General features: G+C 35.9%; 1 protein-coding gene across 3 annotated transcripts in view; it reads right to left on the bottom strand.

Annotated features, from left to right (window-relative positions):
* Positions 1-11,932, bottom strand: part of CAPN7 (calpain 7) — a 55,403-nt gene extending 43,471 nt beyond the window's left edge. The window contains exons 1-6 of one of the 3 annotated variants that reach the window (XM_077130089.1): positions 11,584-11,932; positions 8,899-9,007; positions 5,626-5,783; positions 4,696-4,763; positions 2,624-2,824; positions 950-1,036 (exon numbers count right to left, since the gene is read on the bottom strand). In XM_077130089.1, the coding sequence (XP_076986204.1) occupies positions 950-1,036; positions 2,624-2,824; positions 4,696-4,763; positions 5,626-5,783; positions 8,899-9,007; positions 11,584-11,685 (725 nt within the window). In that variant the 5' untranslated portion in view covers positions 11,686-11,932. The remainder of the gene's footprint in view (positions 1-949; positions 1,037-2,623; positions 2,825-4,695; positions 4,764-5,625; positions 5,784-8,898; positions 9,008-11,583) is intronic. The other 2 variants (XM_077130087.1, XM_077130088.1) reach the window with 2 other exon arrangements.
* Between the last annotated feature and the right edge of the window lie 253 nt (positions 11,933-12,185).

Below are 12,185 nucleotides of genomic sequence, written 5' to 3' on the forward strand. Positions count from 1 at the left end.
CCCACCCACTCTCTTTGATTTCGATAAGAAAATAAGAAACACAAACACTTGTTCATTAAGGAAATTTTGAAAACTAAAAAAAATTTTTAAAAAGTTACATCACCCAATTTTGATACCTAGAGATAACCACCATAAACATTTTGGTGTATTTCTTTACATAAATTTTTTTGCATCTAGAGAAATAAAGAAAAGTAAAATAAAATTTGGATAGTAAATGTATAATTTTATATCTTTTTAAATATACTATATTGCAAATATTTTTTTTACATTTTTAAAATGTAGGAAATTTTCTACTGATAGCATAATTTTTCAATGTATGGACGTATCATTATTTAACCATTTCCACATATCATTTGATATGCAGTTTGCGTCAATAATTTTTCTATGACAGATGAGCATTCTTATTATGTCTGACTGTATTTTTATTCTTTTAGAATGACTAGAAAAAAGCTGGAAGTACTGAATCAAAGAATATTTTTAAGATACTTGACATAAGCTGGCAATGTCCTGGAAGGCAGTGCCAACTGAGACTTTCATTAATAACTCTTTCTGAACTGGGTCTTCCTAGAAAACAATGATATCACTATTCTATTCTATTTTTCCATTCAATTCCTTTATGATTGACTTTTATGTCTGCTGTAATTTAATCACTGACTCAACAAAGCTTGACTGACCGGTCACTTCCTGCCACGTACAGTAAGAGGCATTATGAGTACAGTAGTGAAAAGGAGAGCCACATGTATCCATTACCATGCAAAAGATAACAAAGGGGCTCTTGCTATACTGCCCCACCTTCCTCCCTTACCTGCACCTCTCTTTCAACCAAACTTTTTCTTATTACAAACTTTAATTTCAAGGCTATGAATTAAATTGGACTTCAGAATATTGAAAAACTACTGAAAAAATTATTTTAGAAGTAAAAATTGCAATATAAATATGGCTTCCTTACCAGAAAGGCATTGGATAGGCAAAACGTTCTCTCAGATCAACATTCATGAAAGGAACATATTCTATACCATTTATTTTTGATGTTGTCCTATAAAGTTCAAGAAAAAAAATCTAAAATAAGTGTTCACATTTACCTTAATTGCCAATCTTACTCAAACTCCTTAAAATGTGAAAGACAAGGTATGGTACTATAATAAAATTCAACTTACAACTTCATGTTGTTGATATTTTTACTTGAACAAAATTTTCACAAAACTTCCGAGAAGAACCAATTCAATTCAGTCATAGTTAATCTTTTAAGACTGAAATTTTTTACCACCAAAACACTAGTATGAAGAGAGTCCTATACTCAAGGTAAAGAAGGAAGTTTATTTCACTTGACACAAAGGACATAAAGCCAATTTCATTGTAAGCCCAGAAAGAGAAATCAATTGCTTAATTATTTTGGAATTTTTCTATCTCTTGTCTTTCTTTCCTCTATTATATTTAGAAGTTGTCACAGGGTAACATCACAATTTGGTCTTTAGGTAACAATTTCAAAGAGACTGTGATGGAATTTGAGGACTAACTAGTACCGTCCGCAACAGATAAAATGACTGTCGGGACTCTGTGGCACCTCACTTTGGAGAGGAATTGATAACCTTTTACTTGTAAACAGGATAGCTACATTTTGTTAGCTGGAAATACAGAGTTGTTTTGTTTTAGTATGAAAGTTCAAATGTGTGTAGAAAGAAGCAGTGCCTGGATGCTGAGTAGGCAAAACATTAGATTGTTACTGGTTTATTGTCTCTCAACTCCAAAACTATCTTTTTTGCCTTCGTATACAAGTTCTCCTAAGCAAAGTAGCTAGATTAATAGGAATAGAATTAAAAATTTCAGTAGAAAACAGAAGAAAAGCCCTCTTAGATGACTGCTGCATAGGAAGGAGTCCTTTCAGCTCAATTTTAGGAAATTATATAGGAGCACCTCTATGATTTGCATAGCTCTAAGGAAGCTGAATGTCCTTCAGTGCCCAATTTAAGAACAGCCACATGAATTCAGAAGTTTATTCTATCCACACTTGTGCAGAATACAATAAAGAATTTCCACATATTGTTGTTTTGCATTTTTAATATCCACATGAATGTTTCCAAACTATACTGAACTAGCTGCTTAGACCAAGGATCAACAAAAGTTTTCTCTAAAGGACCAGGCAGTATATCTATTAGCTCTCTATCACATATTCTTTGTTTGCTTGTTTTTTTACAACCCTTTTTAAGATCTGTAAAACAGATTCATAGCTCAAGGCTCCCATTCGCTGATGACCTCTGGTCTAGACTAATATTTCCAGATAACAATCTGTACCACCCCCTTCCATAAATCTGATTAGTACTGCATAGATTATGAGTGTTTCGCACATAGCCCAGGTTTTGCCCTAAGCCTTGAGTGCTCAATTCTGAAGTATGTTAGGTTTTTCAGAAAGACGTGTTATATCTAGTAAAAATGCTAATGAAAAAATATATTAGAACTTACAATCTTTAACTACTTATTTCAAATTGTGACAATATGATGATGTAATCTATAATTATACTACAAGAATCCTGGATATAATTCAATAAACCTAGTTAGAGTAAAATCACCTAAGTTTATTACGTTAACAAAATTTCCCATTACAATGCATCATAAACTGATTTACCTGAGCACTTCTATTTCTTCTGCTGTATATTTCTGTCCTTGTGCATCACATGACTGTGGAGTTATAAATGGTTGAGGTCTTTCAAGGAAGGGGGTGGATCCTAATGGAAAATGGGTTCTCACCAGAGGTGGCTTTGGTTTAATATTTGTTGACTTGTTTTTGTAAAATGGCTTTGTCAAAGGTTCACTCAACGCTTCTGCTCTATAATAGAAAGAGGCCCAGAAAAGCTTACAGTTTTTCTTCTCATATTTAAGATTTCTAGAAAACAAAATTTACTTTAAGACAGGCAAGTATCACTAATGCAAAACTGGTATATAAAATCCTGATGTACAAGTCAACTTTTTACTTCTAAGTTACTCTCAAAGGTAAGGTGAGCATTTTTGCAAACAATAGTCTGTCAACAACATTAAATGAGCACTTACTGAATGTCAGATACCTTGCAAGGTAAGGGAGTTACAAGAATATATAAAATATAATCCCTACCCTTAAAGGGCTTACACTTTTTTGGTAAAAGTGATACAATCAATTGCATCAAAAGTGACAGATGGATGTATTACATGAGAGTGAACACACAGTAAAAGATATTGATTTAATGAACTGGGAAGAAAGGGTGAATCAGAAAATGTTTCTCTGAATTGATGCTTGAGCTGAAGAGGAGTTCATTTGGTGACTGAAGAAGCTTTCTGAGGGAAGAGAAAACAGTTTGTGCAAATGTGCAGAGTAGAGTTAAGGTAATTTCAAAGAATGGACGTAGCCTTGTGAAAAGTACAAATGAGAGGAAGCAGGAGCAGAGACCAAAGAGGAAGTCAGGGATTGGATTACAGAAGGTCTTTTGTGATATACAAAGGAGTTTTCCCTTTTGTTCTGCTGAAATGCTAAAAAGCTACAAAATAGAGGTTCTTAACCTAAGGTCCATATAAGAGCTTCAAGAGTCTTATATGAACCCTGAAACTACATGCGAAAAAAATTTCATGTACAGTTTTCCCAGGGAGAGAATCCTTAATTTTCAATAGATTCTCAAAGGGGCCCCTGATTGACATACTGACCCTCCTCCAAATTTCAGATACACTCAGGAATAATGGATGGGTTATCCACATAGGTAATAAAAGTCATCTATGACTCTTCATGAATTTGGAGAAACAAATAAAGGTTGGTAGATGATGATAATAAAAGGGGTGGATGATTTATATCTCAATTAAAAAAATAAAAAAGGACCAAGAGGGAGGTGATAGAGCTACCCAGCCAGAGCCATAAAAGGAGATAATTTTATTAATTTATGTTATTTTCTTTTGTCTCTAGCACTTTCTTAAGAGGTATAATTCTCTTGTGTAAATCCATTCATTTTTCCAACAAATACTGAATATACACTATATGTCACATACTCTGCTAGGTCCCTGGTTACAGCATTGAATAAAGCAAACAAAATTCTCAGCTGTCATTGAGTTGACATTTGGGGGTGCAATTACAGGCGAGAAGGACAGTAACAGCAAGCATAATAAATTGATAAATTTCATATACTTCAGATTCATGAGAATTATGGGAAAGAATGTAAGAGTAGAGAGTAGGCAGGGTCAAACTGCTGGAAAGAGAGTAGAATTTTACACAGAACGGTTAGGACAAGGCCTCTTTGAAAGGTAGACATGTGAGCAGAGGTTTGAAGGTGTTACACACATCCCATAATTTGGGGTATGCACATGGCTGTAAACACTCTCATTCTCACTTTTTCTATCTTTAACAGTAGCTCTGGAAGTCTCTTTGGGTCTTCTTCTCTTTGGAAGTCTGATATTACACAACAGTCTGATATTTGATCTTCCATTTCAAATATCACAATCATTTCTGTTTTACACAAAGCAAAAAACAAAAATTTCTTGACTAACTGGCTATTTATTAAGACTAAACCAGGGAACTAGAGAAGGGAGGTAAATTTACTCAGAGAAAGAAGGCAGACTTGCCCTAGATCTCAGTCTACAGGTGGAATTCTGTTACAGTGGCTTATACCACAAATTTATACTGTTACACAATGACACAGTACTGGTCATCCATGAATAAGAATTTGAATGACCAAAACTCACCTATCTAGTGCCTGTCGAGCCAACTGTTTCAGTTTATTCTGCAAGGTCTTATCAGCAGTTTCATAAGACTTAAGAGAAAGAAAGAGACAGACTTTCTAAAGCATAATTATTTTAACAATTTGTTTGACTCATAATATTTCTAGCAAAAACACTTACAATGCACATTATATTTCTTGAAACTATGAATAAACAAAGAAGACATACTTTCAAATGATATTTTGAAAGTATCATTTAAAATAGTGTTGAAAATGTTATCATTGAGGTAAACTTTAAGGGCATTTAATGTGGAAAGATGCTAACGGGACTACAACTATATGACCATTGTGCCGTGGAAGCATGAGTGGTAGGAACCTCAGAAGACTGCTATGGGCTTGGGTAACTACAAAAATCAGCTAGATCTAGGCCCTGACCAATAAAGCCAGCCCTCTGAGCAGTACTGAGAATACTACTCTCCATCACTTCGCCTCATCCCGTCAAATGCACTGCTGTTATGCACCAGATGCCCTTTGCCAAAGGTAAGACTCCCAGCCAGAGTGCCTCAGGGAGCAGTAAAAGCAACTCAGCATAAAGATTTTACTGTGCAAATTAATAAAGCCCTCCCAAACTACTACGTTATTTTTTAGGGTATGAAATTGGAAAAACTAAAGTTTTAGTAAATTCTTCCTATAGTAAATTAATTTTAGCTAGCAAGATATAAGAAAAGGGTAAAGAATAGTACCTGTAACTTAAAAAAAAAAGTTTAATGATTCAAATATTGTCAGATTTTAACAAAATGTACAAATTTATTATTTTTTAAATAAGAAGTAACATAACTACATTTGTAATGATGCAGTAAATTTTTTCCTCAACCCGTTGTTAAGTAAAATTCACTGCTAAGGAAAGAAATTTCTCAGTATTATTCCAACAAATTTAACTTCTAGCTGTACATACGGTTTTTAGACAGAGATCCACAGCTTCTGTATACAACTCTATGGCATCTTCAACATTCCCTTTTTCATCTTCATCAAAAGCTTGTGTAACAAGGAAATGGGCACGTTCCAGATCCAACTGATGTTTAGATTTCAAAGGATCAACCTTCTTTGACTGAACTAGTATAGGAGAAAAAGCATATATACAAAGAATATTATTTAAACATATCCAGGGAGCAAGATGACATTTTAATACATTTACGACATTCTTTCCCAAAACTCAACTCCTTCATTTAAAAACCTTGGCAAAATAAAAAAAGAAATCCTTAAAAACTAATTACTCCTTTCCCTCATTTATTTTCATTTCAAGGCCTAAAAAAATTTCCCCAATTGTTTAACTCATCATGAAACAGACATCAGAGTCAACCTACCTTTTTTCTCCTGAATTACTCTTTTTCCCTATAAGCACTACTTTCAATTGAAAAATAAAACACAAAGAGGCCCTCCTCATACACACTTCATAATACAAAAACTTGGAAAATGATAAATATAAAGGGAATCCATTATCTTTAAGGTATTTACTTTTATTTTCTTTCAATATAGATAATAATTGTCTAATATACGTGGTATAGATGATAAGGTGTCTGCCATATTTCTTGTTTATCTAAGCCTAGAATAAGCTATCATATATTTTGACTGTTCTTTCAAATAAGTGTTTCCATATGTTTTAAACATAAAAATAAACAACTATAAGGGATTTGTATAAGATCTCTTATAACTCAAAATTGACCAGACAAATAACCCAATTAAAAAATGGGCAAAGGATCTGAGGACATTTTCTCCAAAGATACAAAAATGGCCAATAAATATGTAAAAAGATGTTCAACATCATTAGGCATCAGGAAAATGCAAATCAAAACCACAGTGAGATACTACTTCATACCCATATTTAGGATGGCTAAAATTAAAAAATTTGTGAGGATGTGAAGAAACTGGGAACACTATACGTTGCTGGTAGAATTATAAAATGGTGCGGCTACTTTGGAAAACAGTTTAACAGTTCCTCAAAAAGTTGAACAAAGTTACCATATAGCACAACACAGACCTAGGTATGTTTCCAATAGAACTGAAAAGATAAGCCCCCACAAAAACTTATACATAAATGTTCAAAACAGCATTGTTCATAATGGCCAAAAATTAGACATATATATATAGAGAGATATATTATATCTATATTATTCCATAAAAATGGAATATTATTCAGTCATAAAAAGGAATGGAGTACTAATACACGCTAAAACATGGATGATACCTGGAAACATGCTAAATATAAGAAGCCAGACACAAAAGATCACATATAATATGATTCCATTTATATGAAATGTCCAGACTGGGCAAGTCCGTAGAGAAAGAAAATAGATTTCTGGTTGCTGGGAGAGAAAACAGATTTCTGGTTGCTGGGAGCTGGAGGTGGGGAGGTGTACACAGGGAGTGACTGCTAATGAAAATACGTTTTATTTCTAGGGCAATGGTTGTATAGCTCTGAGACTATGCTAAACATCATAGTATTGTATACTTTAAAGGATAAATCTTTATAATATGTGAATTATATCTCAATAAAGCTATTACTGAAAAAAGCCTTATTAACTACCTTTTGCTAGTCTCTTTAAGGTTTGTAGTAATGCTTTTTAAACTTTAACCTTCATAACACCTCTCTGAAGTATGTACTAATCCCGCTAATAAAATGAAGACACCAAAGTGTAAAATGTTAAAATATCTAGCCCGCATTTCTTATCTTCGGCTCTACTGATATTTTGGGTTGATAATTCTTTTTTGTAGGATGGTTAGCAATATCCCTATCCTCTACCCAACCAGATGCCAGTAGCAACCCCCAGTTGTAAAAACCAAGAAATCTCCCTAGTCATTGGCAAATATTCCTTGTAGATTAAAATTGCTCCTAATTGAGAATGACTGAGGCTTCCTAGCTATAAGTGGCAGGGTAGGGACTCAACTTAGGACTTTTAAGTCCACGTTCTTAAGCTCTTTAAACTACATAGTATAGTAGTATAAGGAATACAGGGGTTTAAGAGCACTTTTGTCGGACTAAATACAATGGCCTAAGGTAGAAACAAGGTTTCCTGATCATTGGACAGTTAATAAGAACTTCATTTATTTGGTTGGGAAAATGAAGTTTCTTTGAATTACATGGTATTTTGAGTAGGTGAATCAGTGTAAGTTTGTATCAAATGAGGCCTTAATACACAAGGCCCTCACACACAATTCCAAGCACCATCTTAAAGTGAACTACCCTGTTTAAGGGGATTATCATTAACAAAAATCCAATTATCAAGTCCACTTTATCCTAACTATGTGCTTACAACTTCTTATACCTACTCAGATGTTAAGTGGAAAGCATTGAATGAGTGGTGGAAAGTAGCATGCAGACCATCAGGCAATGCTCAGTAAGTAAAGATTTCTCTAACCTGCTCTGGCTATACTTTTTACTTTCATTTTCAATTTTTTTTTTAATTGTGAAAAATAACATATATAGAAAAAAAGCAATAAAATTCAGGGGATACCGCAATAGTTAGTTTGTATTTTTAAACAAGAACAACATCGACAAAAAAGGATTAAGAAGAGCCTCTGGAGAAATGAATGCAATTCTAAAACAAAATGTCAATAGGTAACAATTTTCTTTTCTACTCATGTGAACCCCAGATTTTGATAGGAACCACTTACTTCAAACTAAAAAAATTATCAGTTTTGATATATGTGAAGTCTATAATAGCACTTGCTATGCTGCTTACTAAAATAAATACAAGTTGTTTCAGATCTCTGCTGCTTTTCCAAGAATGGTTTAAAATAAAGAGCTTACCAAGAGACTTGGAGAGAAGAGACAGGGAACCTACTACTGCAGCCTTTAAATGCTGAAGTGGAGTAATCACTTATTTTTAATATCAGAAGAGGTCATGTGACATTTAAAAAGCAGACTTTAACAGGATCCAACGCTTGACTGACAAAGACAAATTGTTTGCAAAGTCATTCTCTGGGCCTCTGGGAAATCAGGAGATTGGATTTTATTACTGCTAAGATTCTTCTTAATAATCTATCATTTATTTCTATATTATGATTGTTAAAGATACGATTAGCAAAAGGGGAATGAATGGTAAGAGAGGGAGGATCATAATCCAAAGATGAAGATAAAAAAGAAAGAGAAACAGAGGGAAAAGAGTAAGATGTGATGGGGGTGAAGAAAAGAAAAATACAGTGTGAAGTTAAGTAGTCCTTTACTAACCTGCTGAATGTAGAGCTTGAACTCTCTCTAGATACTCATTTATTTTTTCTTGAATATGTTCTAGGCTTGATCCTGCCATCTCGGCATAAATTAAGGCTTGTGCAGCTTCCTAAAAATAAAAATGGATTTAAGGGAATCCAGTAGATATATAACAATTTGAATTTTCTTTACTACTTTCTAATTCATAATGATTTTCATGCACGACAAAACAAGAATGTCTGAATAATCCTTATAATATTAGCATTATTTTCTATTAAATAAATGAGTTATATAATCCTCCTATACCTTTTCTTCAGTTCTTAACACTCTAAATTTCCCATACCGTAAAAATTTATGAATATGAGTACGAGCAATTATAAACATTTTCTTAGAATAGTTGTGGTTTACATAGTTTGTTGTCCTTATGCAATAGCTCAGACTTAAAATTATACACTTTGCAAAGGTAAACTGAGCCTTAAAAAACACTAAAACAAATAGTATTAAAGGCTAAATATCTTAGAGTGGAAGGAAAATATTCTTCTCCAACTTAAAAAAAAAAGACTGTTAGAGGGTGAACATTTTAAAGCAGATTTAAATTGTATGAAACACTTATTTTAATTAAGAAAACCTGATTCTTCTTCTCTATATAAGCAAGTTATATTATGGCAAGCGAAGAAGAGTTTCTATTTTCCTCATAAACATTTCCAGATTACCAATGCTACCACCTAAAACATTACCAATGCTACCACCTAAAAGGACCAGTAAAAAGACCTCATGACTAAGTGTATGGATCAAAGAAGCCATCTACTCAACATCACTTTTGAATCTAGATATTCTTGGAATTGTTTTACTGAATCAAAAAAAAATCAGTAAAAAGAGTGCAACATTGGCCCAAATGGAAATTCAGCCTAAAGGATATAGGGTGGAAAAGATATTTCCTCAGATTTGTAATTCAGGTATTTCAGAGGAGGAATATACTTTTACACGTGAACATTAACTACTGTATTTTATGCACCATCATTATCTAAATACATTATAACTACACTTAACTTCAATGAACAATGTAATATATTTTACTCTTTCAATTATCACGTATGTAAACATCAATTTTCAAAGAATTCTCTTGCTTAAAAGAAATAGTCAGGTTTTGAAATTTTTGGTATAAATTTTACTTTCCCCATTTCATTTATACTCAGAAATGACTAACAATTAAGGAATCCCTTACAGAACAGTATCAGGACAGAAAACACTAAATGTCTGATAAAGTTCATACGAACAGTTCCTAGAAGTACAACCACTTTCTCAAGGATGAAAAATTCTTCCTAAGAGACCTGTATGTAATCCTATGGGAAAACAAGAGGCACTGTAAAGGGCTCTATAGGCCCTTAACCTATTATGTTTGCTAAAATTATTTCACAAAACCAAAAGTTTTATTTTTAAAGAGCTATCACTTGTGGAAATGTCAAAAAAGTTCAAAACAAATGGTTCTGAAACACATCAAAAGTCTCTGATATAAAGTGGATTATATAATGAAGACAATAAAATACTAATCTGAGAAAAGCAAATCACACATTACTGATAATATACACTTTTATGGGAGAAAAATACTATTACCATTGCATTCATTATCAAAGGCTCACATTCTTTCTAAAAGTAAAGGTGACAGTATCAAGTAGGGTACAGCTATTTCCGGAAGGAGGGTGAGAGCCTGGCTAGAGCTGGAGGGGTTTGTCTGCAAATCCTCAGGACTGGAGAGAAGAAGGTACACTGTGGAAGCTCATATTCTTTGATACTGCAACTCTGCCTCCAAAAACTCGGCCAAAAGAAATATCAAGGAAGTGTGCAAAGCATTAGTTATAAGGACACAAACTGCAGTACTGCTTATAACGCTGAACAACCAGAATGAAGCATATCGCCTAGTAGAGTCTGTAGATAAATGATGGTACATGCACATAATGTAATACCCTGCAGCTATAAGTAGAATATTATAAAAGTAAATCTAACGATTTGGAAAAACGTTCAAATGAAAAGAGCAGATTAAAATAGTATAAACCTACAATCCAAAGTTTGTTAAAATACATATATATATATATATATATATATATATATATATACACATACATATATATGTGCAGAAAAGCAACCGCAGATATACACCAGATGCCAGAATAAAGAAAGTTTTCATCTCTTTTACTTTTTAATTTTTCTTCATCAATGAACATACATTATTTTGGTGTTCTTTCCACAGACCATTTTCCAACATTCATGAACCACAGTCAGGTGTCAGTAAAAATTAACTATTAACTACCCCTTAAGCATAAGCAGAGGTTTGGGTGTGCTTTGAGCGCAATAAGCAGCTCAAAAGGTGGGCAACTGTCAGTCAAGATTAAAATCAGCGAAGCGGCTGCTCCAAAGCCCCGGCCGGCCGAAGCTCGCCACTGTCACAGGAGGCCTGGTGGGCGTGGGATGTGTGTGGCCTCTGCAGCCCGGGTCGCCCCTCGCATATGAGACCCCCAACACCACCACTGAAGAGGAGGAAGAGAAGGAAGAGAAGGAGGAGGAGAAGGAGAGGAAGGTGAAGCCCCGCGGATTGGGCCAAGTGGGCCTGACCGCCTCGGCGCTAGGACCCCGCCCTTGACCTCAGGCCCCAGACCGCCTGCGAATCGGATGGTGGTTATAGACGGACGCTGCAGCCCCCGGCCCTACCTTGTAGTAAAACACCGCTTCTGAGTAGCGACCTTCGTGGTCGCGCTGCACCGCCAGCCGCGCGAACTGCACCGCGTCCCGCTCCAGCGCCGCCGCGTCCATGGCGCCGGGACCCTGTTTCGTGGAAGGGAAGGAGGAAGGTCCTGACCGCGGCGGGCCCGGGAGCCGAGGCGAGGGCTCAGGACGCCGCGGAGAGAGGAGGAAAGTTTACTTTCGGTGGCTAGAGTTGGGAAGCAGGCCTTCCAGGCTCGGCCACCACGCCGCGCCCCGTCAGCGCAGTCCGGGCTGCCAGCCCACCTGGCAGCCCCATCCGCGGCCACAACCGCCCTCGCCCCGCCCACCAGCCGCAACACGCAGGCGCAACCTGGCCCGCCAGTGTTTCCGTGGAGCTTGGGGCAGCCCAAGCAAGGCTAGCAGAAGCTAGCAGCGAGGTGGGCGGGGCGGGACCCGCTCGGGCTGGCCGGCGCGCACGTGACCGCCGCGGCGCCTGTGATTGGGCATCCGAGCTGTGGAGGTGTCTGCAGCGTGCGTGGAGGTGGCAATGCCCACCATGAATGTTTCTCTTGACACTTTTGGGGGGAAGGGGGAAGATGTGTCTTAAC

This window comes from Tamandua tetradactyla, chromosome 15 (genome assembly GCF_023851605.1).
Source record: "Tamandua tetradactyla isolate mTamTet1 chromosome 15, mTamTet1.pri, whole genome shotgun sequence".
Taxonomy (NCBI): Eukaryota; Metazoa; Chordata; class Mammalia; order Pilosa; family Myrmecophagidae; genus Tamandua; species Tamandua tetradactyla.